This window comes from Mesocricetus auratus, unplaced genomic scaffold, assembly GCF_017639785.1.
Source record: "Mesocricetus auratus isolate SY011 unplaced genomic scaffold, BCM_Maur_2.0 Super-Scaffold_100014, whole genome shotgun sequence".
Taxonomy (NCBI): Eukaryota; Metazoa; Chordata; class Mammalia; order Rodentia; family Cricetidae; genus Mesocricetus; species Mesocricetus auratus.
Genome location: NW_024429197.1, coordinates 25,096,732 through 25,111,957, shown reverse-complemented (window position 1 = coordinate 25,111,957; position 15,226 = coordinate 25,096,732). Strand labels below are relative to the sequence as shown.

At 44.5% G+C, this 15,226-nt stretch overlaps 2 protein-coding genes across 4 annotated transcripts; one reads left to right on the top strand and one right to left on the bottom strand.

Moving 5' to 3' along the window:
- Positions 1-1,467: 1,467 nt before the first annotated feature.
- Positions 1,468-6,240, bottom strand: Mmachc (metabolism of cobalamin associated C). Its single transcript, XM_005072058.4, has 4 exons — positions 6,091-6,240; positions 3,581-3,775; positions 2,495-2,647; positions 1,468-2,090 (listed from the first exon to the last, which is right to left on the bottom strand). Exons 1-4 carry the CDS (start codon positions 6,169-6,171, stop codon positions 1,680-1,682), a joined length of 840 nt encoding a protein of 279 aa, XP_005072115.1. The 5' UTR covers positions 6,172-6,240; the 3' UTR covers positions 1,468-1,679.
- A 201-nt stretch (positions 6,241-6,441) lies between these two features.
- Ccdc163 (coiled-coil domain containing 163) lies at positions 6,442-12,383 on the top strand. Of its 3 annotated transcripts, none has more exons than XM_040756892.1 (10): positions 6,446-6,965; positions 7,098-7,128; positions 7,298-7,485; positions 7,589-7,670; positions 8,118-8,301; positions 9,164-9,231; positions 9,762-9,829; positions 10,102-10,199; positions 11,275-11,408; positions 12,126-12,383. In XM_040756892.1, the coding sequence occupies exons 1-10, from the start codon at positions 6,615-6,617 to the stop codon at positions 12,239-12,241; spliced, it is 1,320 nt and encodes a 439-aa protein (XP_040612826.1). In that variant the 5' UTR covers positions 6,446-6,614; the 3' UTR covers positions 12,242-12,383. The 3 variants fall into 3 exon arrangements, with proteins under 3 accessions (XP_021084019.1, XP_040612826.1, XP_012970414.1); XM_013114960.3 differs by having other exon boundaries at positions 7,095-7,128; XM_021228360.2 differs by lacking the exon at positions 11,275-11,408 and having other exon boundaries at positions 6,442-6,965; positions 7,095-7,128.
- The last annotated feature ends 2,843 nt before the right edge of the window (positions 12,384-15,226 follow it).

Genomic DNA, 15,226 nt, shown 5'->3' with positions numbered 1-15,226 from the left:
TGTAGTAGGGCTTGGGTCTGCCCTTCCATCCAAAATGTAAAAAAATATCTCACTTTTATGTGTGTATATACCTTCAGCTGATTCTGATGGCAGCTTTTTTTCCCTTTAAAGACAGGACCTCATGTTTCCCACAGGTAAACCTCTGATCCTCTTTTCACTTTATGAATGCAACCAGTGCATGGACAATTTACCGATACAATTTTATGTTACACATGGCAAGCACTTTACCAACTAAGCCACCTTCTTAGGCCCAGGCAGTGAGACTTGAAAAATCAGGGGGTTCTATCACTTTGGAGAGAACAGGCAAAGTTAATGGCTTTGAATAGGATTATATCCAACTTCTTGCATTCTGGCTATGATTAGAGGATACTCCTTTTTGGCCCTCACTGTTAAGTCAGCAAAAAATTTCTTCTGGATTTTTGGTGAGAGCAGACAAACCTATGCCATGACCTTCCAACATTCCAGAGTCAAACTAGATGTATTTTATGAGAAGTGTAAAATTTCTTAAGCCTTCAGTAATAACCACTTACTACAGGTCAGACAGTGTCAAAGTTTATTTAAATAACATGGCATAGCACTACGTGAGTACCATTTAAAGAGTATATACCCCTGGGATCCACTAAATCATCGGTTTTCAGTCTGTGGGTCAAGACCCCTTTGGGGGGGTTAAAGGGCACTTTCATGGGTTTCCTGAGACCATCGGAAAACATTTACATTATGATGCATAACAATTATTTCAGTAACAATTTCATGATTGGGGTTACCACAACACGAGGAAGGAACTAACTGTATTAAAGGGTCACAGCATTAGGAATATTGAGAACCATGACTCTAAATAGTATCATGAAGTTCTACACAAAAACAGTAATGGTATGAGTCTCATATTTGAAGCAGCTGCTGATTTCTGAGTCTGCCTTTGCATGTTAATTGTCTTGACCAATGTAAATTGAGTCTTGACACTCTTTGAAGAGCTATCAGGAAATACTCAATCTGCTTTTTTCACTGGGTGGTGGTGGTACACATCTCAATTCCAACACTTGGGAGGCAGAGGTGGACAGATCTGAGTTGGATGACAGCTTGGTTTACAGAGTGAATTCCAGAACAGCCAGGAGTACACAGAGAAACCCTGTCTTAAACAAACAAAAAAAACACCAAGGCCATGCATTGGTGGCACATTGATCCCAGCATTCGGGCAGAGACAGACAGTACCTTTCTAAGTTCAAGGCCGGCCAGCCTGTTGGAGGACAGGGTCCAGAGCTACAGAGAAACCCTGTCTTGAAAAAACAAAAGCAAAGTGCTTTTTTTTTTTTTTTTTTTTTTGGGTTTCGAGACGTGGTTTCTCTATTGCTTTGGAGGTTGTCCTGGCACTTGCTCTGTAGACCAGGCTGACCTCCTGAGTGCTAGGATTGAAGGCATGCACCACCACCGCCTGGCTCAAAATGCATTTTCTTTTTTGAGGGGAGGGTCAAGGCAGGGTTTCTCTGTAGCTTTGGAGGCTCTCTTGGAACTAGCTCTTGTAGACCAGGCTGGTCTGGAAATCAGAGATCCACCTGCCTCTGTCTCTGATTGCTGTGATTAAAGGTTTGTGCCACCCCACTGGGCTCAAAGTGCTTTTTTAAAACCCAAATTCCACCCAAAATAAATCTACCATAAGTGGGAATCCCACAAGGGAAAAGGTATCAAGGGCCTGGGGATACAGGTGGTGAGACTCTGGGGCTAAGCCAGCTTCGAGCTCTGCTGGAATCCTGAGGCTTGGTAAGCATGGAACTAGGATGCTCAGATGTAGTGCTAGGGTGTTCTGAGGGCTGAGATAAGCCTAATAGGGCCAAGCGTTGGGCAGGTGGAGTGGAAAAGTAGACCTTCTGTTCTTCTGAGTACCGCTCTTCAGGAGTCACAACATCCCGGTATGTCCAGTCTCGCCAATGGAAATTGAAGCTTTCAAGCAGAGTGATGCGGCCAGCTCTTGTAGGGACACAATCAGGGGGCTTTCTGGGTGGCAAGTTTGGTACTTCAATCCCTGGCAGCAACATGACCCCTCGGATAGCAAACCAGCCCCCAAATCGGGGGTGTATGCACACACCTGCTATGTGCTAGGGAGAGGGCAAAGAAAAGCAAGGTTTCAGAAGTTGTTTTGACACTAGGTCCAAATGCTGTTATTGCAAGCTTTTTCCCCCCTCCGATTTATGAGCCTCCCCAGTGCTGGGATTAAAGGCGTGTGCCACCAACACCCGGCTTTTTTCTTTTTTAATACTTTTAAAACATTAAAAAGGGACCAGGTGTTTTGAACTGTTAGTCCTCAGGTAAACCAGAAAGCAGGTTAAAGGGTCAGAAAGCAGGTGGCCTATTTGTCAGGACCATACATGCTTTGTTTTGAGTTATATATCAACTTCATCAAAGGTAGGTGAAGGAATGTGGGACCTCATAGGGATAGTTGGAGGGGCCTTCACTATTTTTTTCTCAGTCCCCACTCATTCATTCACACATATTTACTAACCTGGGTCCCCCATGGGTCAGCATCCACATCTTTTCGTTGGTAGTAGTAAGCAGCACCTGCCACATGAGCTGCGGTCTGGGCTAGAATCTTAGGGCGCCGGTTGGGGTGAACTTCATAGTCAGCAATGATTTCCATTTGCAGTTCTGGAAAATTCTGTTAGCATGATAGGAGTCATGACTTTGTTCTACAAAGGCCTAAGTTGTATAAGCTCACGGTTTGGCTTTTTGAAACAGGGTCAGAATGACCTTGAACTTGCTCTATCAATCTCTCTCTCTCTCTCTCTCTCTCTCTCTCTCTCTCCTCTCTCTCTCTCTCTCTCTCTCTCTCTCTCTCTCTCTCTCTCTCTCTCTCTCTCTCTCTCTCTCTCTCTCTCTCTCTCTCTCTCTCTCTCTCTATCTATCCAAAGATGATCAGGCCTGGCGTTGGTGGCACATGCATGACTTTAATTCCAGCACTTGGGAGGCATAGGTAGGTGAATCCCTGAGTTCGAGGCCGACCTGATCTACAGAGTGAGTGCCAGGATAGGCTCTCCAAAGCTACACTGAGAAACCCTGTCTCGAAAAACAACAAAAAGATCTTGAATTCCTAATCCTCCTGCCTCTACCTCCCTATTGCTGGAATTCTCCATTAAAAACTCTGTTTGAAGGGAAAAGCCTGTGCTTGAAGGGAAATGCAAAAGACTATGCTCAGAAGCCTCCATTATCAGGAGTTATTGTGCCTTGAGTTGTACAATTCTAGGGTGGGAAGACCCTAGAATTTATATGTACAAATTTATGAGCTAGGAAATACTGTTCTGTCTTCAAAACACTCCAAAGACATCATAGAGCTAGTCAGCCCAGAGCAAAGGACAGCGAACAATGCCTATAAGATACAGGATTTACTCATATCGCAACTGGTGATAAGACTAGCCTGAGATTCATATAGCTGTCCATCAGTGTAGTCACCTAAGGAAACTGATTTCAGATGGGGAGTCTGCTAAAGGAAAGGGTGAAGCCTGGTTCCTAGCCCTAAGTCTAGACCCTACACTGAGCTTGATCAACAGGAAGCAGATGTAGGTTTGAGAGTTGAAGGAAAGTTGAGCCTTACCTCTGCAACACTTCTCAGGTGGTAGGATACGCACTGATCCACTGGGTCTCTCAGTGGTTGGAGGTGGTAGCTCTTCAAGAAGGGTTTGAGAGCTTTATCAAACATAGCAGGTGTGCTGAGTACCAGGAAGGCCAGGGTAGGTCCCGGGAAGGGCAAGTGGAAAGCTGGAGGCAGGAGTTCATTGTACCATGCCACCTGGAACACAGAAAGTTCAGGTCTGGTTGGCAAGCAGCTTGGTCCTGAACTAGGCCCATAATCTTGGCTTTGTGTTCAAGGCTTCATACATTTTGCACCCATCTCTATTTCATTCATTCACAGAACTTTCACTGATGTTCTGTAATATATGCATATTGACCTTGTATGGGAAATCTGTCTGCAATTGATTGGATTGGAAAGAGTTTATAAACAAACCATAAATAGAAAGTGACAATTATGACCAGTCCTGTGGCAGGACCAGGTAAGTATCCTCTGACATTAGATAAACACTGAAAACCGGGCGTTGGTGGCACACGCCTTTAGTCCCAGCACTTGGGAGGCACAGACAGTTGGATCTCTGTGAGTTCAAGGCCAGCCTAGTCTACAGAGGGAGTTCCAGGACAGCCTCCAAAATAATACAGAGAAACCCTGTCTTGAAAAAAACCAAAAAATAAAAAAAAAGAAAGAAAAACACTGAAATCCAGTTTGGGGGGCTGGTAAGGAAACTGAAGGTTGATATGGGAGATAGAGAATCTCCTGTTTATTTACTTATTTGAGACAGGGTCTTACTATGTAGCCTTGCCAGTCGAAATGCACTCAGCTCATTGAACTGTGGTGGCACACACCTTTAATTTCAGCACTCAAGGGTGGGGGTTGGGGGACCAGAGGTCTAGAGGGTGAGTTCCAGGACAACCAAGGCTACACAGAGAGATCCTGTCTCAAAAAACCAAGTAAGAAAAAATAAGAAAAATAAATGTACTAATAGCATTTGAGAAAAGCAGACTATCTGGTCTGATGGACATGAAGGGTCTGTACTAAGGAGAAAAGGCTTGAGAGATTAGTAGGTGTTAGGTTGGGCCTTGCCTTAAATAAAAACTATGACTCCAATTTGGTGACAATGAGGAGTCATTTATCTTAAAAGAGTAAAGTGACCTGATAGTTTAGAAAGATCTAGTTGCAGTGTAGAGAATGGATTGGAGCCTAGATGGCAGCAAGATTATAGTAATCCTAATGAGAGAAATGTTCTTGGATACAGGATAGGTTGTTGGGCTAAAAAACTATGAATTTGGAAGACTCGGTAGCTGTTGGATGTGGGATTGGGAAGGTGAGTAGCAGCATCTTATGATGACAGGCAGAGAGCTACAGCTACCTCTGTTCAGTACACTAATTCCCATTACCCAGACCCCCCCACACACACTTTTCAGACGATCTCATTATATAGTCCTGGCTGACTTGGAACTCCCTATGTAACCAAATCAAAGCCTCTGCCTCCAGACTGCTGGGGTCTGCCACCATGCTTGGCCCTCTTCCCGATACCTGCCATTCAGCACTGCCTCCAAATTCTTACTCTAGGACGTACATAATCATCCCTTGTTTCAATCAATCTTTTCACCAGTTCTTTGTTTTTGCTTCCCCCCCCCCGACAGGGTTTCTCTGTATTGTTTTGGAGGCTGTCCTGGAACTCGCTCTGTAGACCAGGCTGAATCTAAGTCCTCAATCATGGTGGTCAAGAGCTCTATAGCTACATCCTTCAGGAGTTTAATTTCATTTTTTTAAAAAACCCCCTCTGGCAAATACTTTCAAACTAGACTTAACTTACTTCTATAGTACCTCATTCTAAGTCTTACTGTGGGCAGCTCAATGGAATGGATAGGAAATGGGAAGTCTCTTAAAATAGATGAAAGGCCTCAGGATGATTTTGGTTGAGGTTTGTGACATAAGCACATCTTGTTCTGTGGGAGTAAAGTGTGGGATAGGGCGGGATCGGGTGGGGTGAAGAGGGACGGTGGTTACAGAGACTTCTGTACCAGGCGAGCGCGAGGAATTTCTATGCTCAGTCCGGTGTTGATGGTTAGCAACACAATGAATTAGCCTTCTGTTGGCTGACGGAACAAACTAGCCAATTGTGTCTTGTTCAACATCAGGAATACTCATCTCTCATCATCTGAGCTAATACATAGCCATGCCAACCTTCCAAACTTTGACCTCTCTTAATTCCTTCAGAAACGTCCGGTGATTCCGGACCAACAGAGGAAAATTTCTCCTGTAAATGACGGAGATGAGAGGTTAGGGATTGTGAGTTGTATTCAATTCATTTGTTTGATATCATAAAGAGGTAAAAGGGCAAATATGGGGATTGTTTCTCTACCTTTTAAACAAAGCTCCGTTTCACACCACGACCCAGAGATCGGGTCGTTAGATGGCCGCGGTATGAGCTTGGGTTGGATAAGAAGGGCTCACCGGGCCTCACACTTTTGGTGCCGAGGCCAATCATACAGCTAGTTCTAGGGCTAGTTCTAGGGAAAAAAACCAACCTGGAAGGGGTAAACCTCGAAGCCAAAAGGACACAAGCTGTCCTCAATCTTCAGCTTCAGTTCTGCGACACGCGGCTCCATAGCGCACGCTGAACGCTGAGCTTCCTGGGAAATGGAGTCTCATAGTTAACTTGAGCTTGTATGCTTCAAGACGGACTGGACTACATTTCCCAGAAGGTAAAGGACCAGTAACGGATTCAGTTGCGTCTGCACGATGCATCCTGGTATATGTAGTTCATTTGTTCCCCGGAACACAAGCTTAATAGAGGCCGTAAGACTCCGTGTCCCGACAAGCTTCACGGGGTGTGTGTGGGGGGGGGGTGTATGAACGTGTGTGGGCGCTTCCAGGGAAACGTATTTCCGCCCTTTATTGCCTGTTGTCTCCGCAAAAAGCGGATTCAGTTTCCCGGGTGGCGCTGCGGCACCCGCTCTTAAATCTCATTCTCCGCCTACCAGAGTTTGAACTCACAGGCGGTAGTGATGGCTGACATAGACTTGACGTGGAGATTGTGCTAGCGTCCTTGATGTGGAAAGGTTTCAACCAAGATTCAGCTCATTCTACCCTCACTTGTTATCTGCATTCTATAGTATTCTTCCTTTTCCCATTTCCCCAAGACTTCCATTCCCTATTAACAGATTCGCAATTTTGGTGTACTGTATTTGTAACCTTAGTTTTCCCATTCCCACTTTGCTCTTCCCATCCAACACTGTGGCCTGTTCTGGGCTGTACCGCGGGTATCTCGGTGTGGGAGAGCAAGAGCAGGAAAAGTCAGGGACGCAGTCCCCAGTGCTCCAGGATGAATAGGAGCCCTAGCTGGTCTGATCAGCTTCATGAAGTTCTCAATTCAACTGATGAAAATATGGCCCGGATTAAGGTGAGGAGGCACAGGAACCTTCCCTCCCGACCTCCCGGAATTCCTCCTCCCCCATCGGGAGGCTAGGCTAGGGCGTAGGTTAAAGGACACTGAGAGCTCACTGGCTTGTGGAACTGTTTTCTTTTGTAGCAGACTTTGTATCCTCTTCGACTTTCCTCTACAGGTAAGTATTGTCCTTTCTCCCAGTCGTTTCTCTTTTTAAGGCCTTCTTTCTTCCAGTGCTGTCCTGTATCATCTACAATTCTGTACAAATTCCAGTTACTTCCCTGCTGGAACTCTTATTTCCTATACAGACAGACCCTGCTCTTGTCCCTCCCTTATTCCTTCAATAGGGAACCTGGCTGACACCTGGATTTCCCCTCATCACTTGCCTCCTCAGCCAGGGGCCCAGGCTCATCAGCCCTGGGCTTTAAAGACTCCGATTCTTGGAGAGAGATTGAGCTGCACTGAATCCCACAGCTCATGTTCTCTCTGGGATGAAGTTACTAAACTGCGAGCCCAGCTTCAGGCTCAGGCCCAGGTGAGGCATTAGGTGTTTGTATGCGTGGTAATGTGAGAGGATAACATTAGGAGTCGGGAAAACGACTTAGAAAGTAGTTTCTGGGTTTTCTCCGCTTGGATAGGTGACTGAGGCTCTAACGCATGCTGTGCAGAGCCTGTTGAAGGATCGGAAGCAGCAGATGAACAAGATCAGTATGCTAGAAGGTATTGGGGCAATTCTTTTCTTCCTGTGTAGCATACAGAGTTTTAAAATTAAGGCCAGAGTGTGCAGGCTGAGCTATGCTCTGTTGCTGATCTACACACAACGTTTGGCTGTGAGGCTTTAGTGGTTGAGCCGATCATCTCTTCAGCCCCACACACCTTTATTTTTTATTATTATTATTATTATTATTTTTTTTTTTTTGGTTTTTCGAGACAGGGTTTCTCTGTATTGTTTTGGAGGCTATCGGTCCAGCCCAGCCTCGAACTCACAGAGATCCGCCTGCCTCTGCCTCCCGAGTGCTGGGATTAAAGGCGTGCGCCACCACCGCCCGGCTCCCACACACCTTTATATATGTGCCCACAGTTTTGCTGTGTAGTTTTGATTTGCAGCAGTGCCTGGGCTCATGTGTGAAGCTCTTGAGCAGTTTACCTTCACTTATCCCACCGCAGCATCATTAAAACTGCTTCAGGAGGGCCCCAAAGGGAGAGCCCTTTTGGAACAACGCCTGGAAAGGTTGAGAAAAGAACTGAAGGGCCTTCGGAACAAGGTTCAAGAGCTAGTCCAAACCCAAATGAGAACAAGACCAGGGAAGTTCAGTAGTACCAGTGGCTTTCACCAAGAGCTGCAGACTGAGTAAGTGATGGGCAAGACTTCATCTTTTTGTTTATTTATTTAAGATTTATTTCCTGGTGTCACATGCTTTTAATTCTAGGGCTCAGGAGGCAGAGGCTAGCAGGTCTCTATGAGTTTGAAACCAGCCTGCTCTACATATTGAGTTGTAGACCAACAATGGCTGGATAGTGAGACCTTGTTTCAGAAAACAAAAAAAAGGACAAAAAAATTTTTTATGTGTGTATTCCTTTAATTCCACCTTCACACGGAACACCTGAAGCCACATGCCTAGATGCTGCCCCCACCACAAATCGACTAGCAGAACAAGATGCCACTACATTTTGTTTTTGTTTTTCAAGACAGGATCTCTCTGTGGCTTTGGAGGCTGTCCTGGAACTAGCTCTTGTAGATCATGCTGGTCTCAAACTCACAGAGATCCCTCTGCCCCTGCCTCCTGAGTGCTGGGATTAAAGGCCTGCGCCACCGTTGCCTGGCAAGTTGCCACAACATTTTATATGTATGAATGTTTTACCTGCATGCATGTATGAGCACCACATGTATGCCTGTTGAATACCTTGGAATTGGAGTTAAAGATTGTTTTGAACCACCCATGTGGATGCTGGAAATCAAGACTCTCTTTAAGAACAACAAGTTCTCATAACCACTGAGCCATCTTCCTAGCCACAAGGCTTCATCTTTTGAGGCTTCGGAACCCTTGGCATAACAGAAGTTTGGCCTCCTCGTTTTGTTTTTCTGTCATGTTGAATATTGCACCCTGGGCCTTGTGTATGCTTGGTAGACAACCCTTAGTATTGAGCTGTAATCTCTAGCGGCTTTGGGTTTGTTATTTGATTCTAGAATGACACTGCTGTCACTCTTGTAGGCACCAGCTTTTGTGGGAAGAGTCAGAGATTCTTCGGGAGGAATTGAAGTTGCTTCGAGACCAGCTGAGTAAGTAAAGACTGAGAGTATTCCCTTGTTCCTATTTTTGGAATATCTTTTCTTCCAGTAATTGGCCATACCTCTGCCTGTTTGAGCTATTGAAAAGTCTGGCAAATTACCATCATCATTATTATTACTATTATTGAGACTGGGTCTCTACATAGCCCTGGCAGTTCTAGCACTCACTGTGTGGACCAGACTGGCCTTGAACTCACAGAAACCCACCCCTGGCCAGGCAAATTATTATTGCTGTTATTATTACTATTATTTGTATATTGTGTGATTTGTATGGTGTGTGATACTGGATATAAAATACAGAGACTTGTACTTGGTACGCATGTGCTTCACCACCAAGCTACAAAATATTTTATTTTGCTCTGTGTCTCTCATGGTGTGAATTTAGTGTCTCCCATGAGCTTGGAATCTTTCCAGTCACGGGACCAGAACATATTTAAATTTCCTTTGCCAGTCTACTTACAAGGCAGTGACGAAGGAGTGAAGTTGCAGAATTGTCCCCTCCTATTCTGTCCCATTTTCAGGCCAACATCAGGAATTGCTGCTGGAACAGATGGCTGAGGGGCGCCAGGTTCAGGCCCGGAGCTGGAAGGTAGGACAGGGTTAGACCAGTCTCCACATATTTCTTTTCTGTCCTGCTCTACAGAAAGGCCTAGATATCTTCTCCCACTCCCATCTCTATCCCCATCATCCTTCCCCATGCTGAGTCCATATCCCTCCAAAGCAGGTCTTTCCAGTCTCTGTTGTAAACAAGAGTCACTGTCCTTGCCTGCATGAAGACACTCACCTAGGAGGGGAGTTGTGGGAGGCAGTTTCCCTTGGAACGGAGAGATTTAGTCCTCCCTCTACACCATGGTCTGGCAGACGTTGGAACACCTACAGAGGGACCAGAAGAGCAAGGTTCAGACCTTGGAGTTTACCAGGACAGAGGCCCCTGATGCCCAGAAGGAGGACCTCCTCAGGTCAGAAGTTTTGTGTGCTTTGGCAGTAAGAGGGGATTTGTATAATAGAGGTCAAAGTTCAACTATCCTAAATTTGGCCAGGATTGGTTGGGGTGGTGGGTCTGAGTATCTGGGTTTGTTTTTTTAGAGATGTCTTTATTATGTACACAATGTTCTGCATGCATGTATGCCTGCAGACCAGAGGAGGGCACCAGATCTCACTACAAATGGTTGTGAGCCACCATGTGAGCAACCAGTGCTCTTAACCTCTGAGCCATCTCTCCAGCCGCATGGGGTTTTATTCATAAGAACAGCATTGAACATTCTAATCTAGGCTGTCCTTGAACTCCTGATCATACTGCTTCTACCTCCTAAGTGCAGGTGTTACAAGAATATATTATCAGACTCAGTGTTTATTTGTTTGTTTATTGATTGATTATTATTGAGATGAGTTCCACTGGGTAGTCCAGATTGGCCTCAAACACACCAACCTGCTGTCTTTGCTTCCTAAGTATAGAATAATAAGTGTGTGCTATTATGCTCACCTGCATTATTTTTACATTTTATTTATTTATTCTGTATATGTGTGGGCATGCATGTACTGTGAAGTGCATGTGGAGGTCAGAGGACCAGTAGGAATCAATTCTCACCTACCACATGGTTCTTAGGATCAGCCTTAGGTTGTTTGGCTTGATGAAAGGCATGTTTATCAGCTGAGTCATCCTGCTGGCCCCAATATTAGGCACCCATCATTTTTTTTTTTTTTTTTTTTTTTTTTTTTTGGTTTTTTCGAGACAGGGTTTCTCTGTGGCTTTGGAGGCTGTCCTGGAACTCCCTTGGTAGTCCAGGCTGGTCTCGAACTTACAGAGATCCGCCTGCCTCTGCCTCCCGAGTGCTGGGATTAAAGGCGTGCCCCACCAACGACCGGCGGCACCCATAATTTGATTCAGCATTGGGATATATCTTTATATGTCTGAATGATAATGGTGGGAGCAGGGTAGGAGTCTGGAATCCTGACCTCAGAAAGGAAGACAGTTTTATGCTGAAAGAGTGTGCTAGATCCGTCACCTTCTATGCCTCTGATTATTCTTTCTAGAACTTCTGTTCATGCTCGACAATCTAAGCTGCCTCTGGCCACCATCTTCGCCATGTCTGTTTCATCATCTAACTCTGAAGTCAGTCTTCCAGACTGTGACCGTAGCTGGGAACTTTTAAAGAAACTAGATAGGGGTAAGGACAGTTTTGGGGGAGGTTGGATCTGAATGGTGCTTGAATGCAGCTGTTTGATCTTTTGGCGTTGCCTTTTTCTGTGTGAGTCCATCTATCCATGTTACATATCAGGGAGAGTTACGCTACTTTTTTATTTAGTATTGATTTAGTGAAAGGCAAAATATTTATATGATTTAAAGAGAAGCCAAAGTAGTTATCATTTAATATTTACTTAAAGGCCAGGCTTTCCTTTGTAGCTCAGGCTTGCCATGGAGCCCAGCCTGCTCTTGAGCTCAACATCTTCCTGCCTAAGTCCTGAGTGCTAGGATTCCAGACATGCCGCTATATTCTTCATTGAATCACTTCATTGCATTTGGGGGACTGAAACAGGTAGACAGTGAGAAACCCCCATAGAATGGGCACATATATACCAGGCCTGTATGTATTTTCCAGGGAGGTCCAGAGCCTAGGTTTTTTTTTTTTTTAAGATTTATTTATTTATTATGTATTCAGTGTTCTGTTTGCATGTATCCCTGCAGGTCAGAAGAGGGCATCATTTCTCATTACAGATGGTTGTGAGCTACCATGTGGTTGTTGGGAATTGAACTCAGGATCTCTGGAAGAGCACTGACTGCTCTTAACCTCTGAGCCATCTTTCCAGCCCTCAGAGTCTAGTTTTATACCTAGTTTATATCATAGTCTTGCTAATGGTTTGTTTTTCATTTTGCTTCTTCTTAGAACTCCAGAATACTCTTTCTAACCTGGAACCCCGCAACTCTCAGCCCCATGGCCAGAGTCTTGGACAAGAGGATCTGTTCCTTCAGGGCCCCAAAGTCTTCCAGAGTGACCTGTAAGGACTTGTAAGAAGAATGAGATGAGACTTCCATCCGGGGCAATCTTCTCGCCCTTTCTGGTATGTGCCCTTCTTATAAGGCATCTCACTGTACAGTCATTCCTGCTCCCCAAACTCATTTAAAATAAAGTGGTGTAATGCTCCCTGATGTGTTTTCTATGAATGTTCATGCACATGGGATCTATTCAGCTGCATAGCCTTGTTGTTACCTGACTGTTTCTTGTGACCTCTGCCTCTGAAATCTGACATTTATAGACACACCTTGTTTTTTTGTTTATTTTGGTTTTTATAGATTAGGGTCTCTCTCTATGTAGCTCTGGCTGTCCTGGAACTCTATCTGTAGACCAGGCTGGCTTTGAACTCACCTAGATCTGCCTACTCTGACTCCCAAGTACGGGAATTAAAGGTGTGAGCCACCAATACCAGGCCACCTTTGTTTTAAAATTAATTAATTAATTAACTGTGTATGAATGTTTTATCTGCATATATATCTGTTTGCCACAAGTGTGCCTGGTGCTTGTGGAGGTCAAAAGAGAGCAATAGATTTCATAGACCTGGAGTTACAGGTGGTTGTGAGCCACCATGTGGGTGCTGGGAATTGAACCTTGGTCCTTTGCAAGAGCCACCAGTACTCTTTTTTTATTTTTATGTTTTTTTTTTTAAAGATTTATTTATTTATTACACATACAGTGCTCTGCCCACATACCCGCAGAGGGCACCAGATTGAATTGTAGATGGTCGTGTCGTGAGCTACCATGTGGTTGCCGGGAATTGAACTCAGGACCTCTGGAAGAGCAGTCAGTGCTCTTAACCTCTGAGCCATCTCTCCAGTCCCTATTTTTATGTTTTCAAGACAGGGTTTCTTAGTAGCTTTGGAGCCTGTCCTGGAAATCACTCTGTAAATCAGGCTGACCTTGAACTCACAGAGATTCCCCTGCTTCTGCCTCCTAAGTGCTGAGATTAAAGGTGTGGGCCACGCCGGGCGTTGGTGGCGCACACCTTTAATCCCAGCACTCGGGAGGCAGAAACCCTGTCTCGAAAAACCAAAAAAAAAAAAAAAAAAAAAAAAAAAAGGTGTGGGCCACTTCTGCCAGCCTGCCAGAGTTGTTAACCACTGAGCCATCTCTCCATCCCCTTATAGATACACCTTTAACTACAGGCTCAGGGCAACTTGGAAAGAAATAATTTCTCCTGTTCTGATGAGTAGAATGGGTTAGGATATTGATCTGTGGCAGTATTGCTAAGATTGCAGAGGAGACTATGATACTTCAGTTGCACTAGATCTAGATAGTCACGTTGTCATACTACTTATTGAGGTTTACTTTAGATTCCTCATCCTTAGCAGACCAGTCTGTATGCTTGCAGTAGGAATCTCAATTTCCCTGAAACTGAGTCATCTTCAAAGCAAACAAACAAAACAATTCCCTGACCCCAAACCTTTATTACTTGTTTCTTTCTGTAGAGTGTAGTCTTTTCCTTGCCAGCAGCCTAGGCCCTGCCACAGTTGCAGCCCCCAGGAACACACAAGACACTATATTAATTATGAAGATGTTGGCCGTTTGCTTGTTTCTTACTGGCTAGCTCTGACTTAAGTATTTAACCCATAATTGTTTTTTTGTTTGTTTGTTTGTTTGTTTGTTTGTTTTTGAGACAGGGTTTCTCTGTGGCTTTGGAGGCTGTCCTGGAACTAGCTCTTGTAGACCAGGCTGGCCTCGAACTCACAGAGATCCGCCTGCCTCTGCCTCCCGAGTGCTGGGATTAAAGGCGTGCGCCACCAATGCCCGGCCTAACCCATAATTGTTAATCTAAGTATTTCTCTTACCGAGAAAAGGGTCTGGACCTCTTACTCTTGTGGTGGGCTACATTGTGTCTGACTCTGCCTCTCTTTCCCAGAATCCTCCTTAATTCCTAGTCTCACCTATCTTGCTTCCCTATTGGCCAACAGTGCTTTATTCATCAACCAATAAGCGACAGATTTACAGAATGGCACCTCCTATCATCTTTCTTTTTTTCTTTTTTTGGTTTTTTTTGAGACAGGGTTTCTCTGTGTAGCTTTGTAGCCTATCCTGGCACTTGCTCAGTAGACCAGGCTGTCCTCGAACTCACAGAGAACTGCCTGCCTTATTTGTTTCTTTTGAGGTAAAATTTGCTATATAGACCAGGCTGACCTTGAATTTGCAGAGATCCTCTTGCCTTGGTCTCTCTAGTGCTGGAATTAAGGTTGTGCACTGCCACACCTAGCCAAAAAGTAGTTTTTGCTATAATTGTCACGAATAAATAAAGAATACCATGATTTAAATTTTACTATTTTCATTTTTAAAAATTTTCTTGCCTCCCAGTTGCTGAATTAAAGGTGTGAGCCACCACCACCTGGCAAGGTATATTAGTGGGTTTTTTTTTTTTTTTTTGAGATGGAGTTTGTGTATCAGCCTTGGCTGTCCTGGAACTCACTCTGTAGATCAGGCTGGTCTGGAACTCACAGAGATCCACTTGCCTCTGCCTCCCGAGTGCTGGGATTAAAGGTGTGTACCACCACCACCTGGTAAGGTATATCTTCTTAGGCATCGAAGGGTAGCTTTACTTTCTTTTCTGAACTTTATGCTCTAGAGAGTTCAAGATTTCCTAAGAATCAGCAGTATTTCACAGAGACCTCGTGAAGCCTCTTCCAGTGGTAACTGTAGACAGAAGATAATGTCACTTATCCACCAACTAAGTCTTTGTATGCATTTGTCCTACACTAAGATATATAGTTAGCTTATGGAACGGTTCTAACTCTTAGTTCTGGCAAGAGGAGAGTTATCTGAAATACAAACAATAAAAGGCAGAGGCAGTAAGACAGGTGTATATAAATCTGTGTCCCAACTAGTAGCCAACATTATAGGGAGAAGACCTTATACACTGAATAGCTACAGGGATGTCTTCCCCTCATTGTGTATGAGTGTGTGTGTGTGTGTATGTGTGTGTGTGTGTGTGTGTTATACTCCAA

Excerpts from the sequence above, each read along its gene's own strand:
- Mmachc (XM_005072058.4), bottom strand. The coding sequence starts at position 6,171 with ATGGAGCCGCGTGTCGCAGAACTGAAGCTGAAGATTGAGGACAGCTTG. Across the intron at positions 3,776-6,090 it reads TCGAGGTTTACCCCTTCCAG|GTGGCATGGTACAATGAACT; the intron begins GTTGGTTTTTTT and ends TCTGTGTTCCAG. Across the intron at positions 2,091-2,494 it reads CTGACCCATGGGGGACCCAG|CACATAGCAGGTGTGTGCAT; the intron begins GTTAGTAAATAT and ends CCCTCTCCCTAG.
- Ccdc163 (XM_013114960.3), top strand. The coding sequence starts at position 6,615 with ATGTGGAAAGGTTTCAACCAAGATTCAGCTCATTCTACCCTCACTTGT. Across the intron at positions 8,302-9,163 it reads CACCAAGAGCTGCAGACTGA|GCACCAGCTTTTGTGGGAAG; the intron begins GTAAGTGATGGG and ends TCACTCTTGTAG. Across the intron at positions 10,200-11,274 it reads CAGAAGGAGGACCTCCTCAG|AACTTCTGTTCATGCTCGAC; the intron begins GTCAGAAGTTTT and ends TATTCTTTCTAG.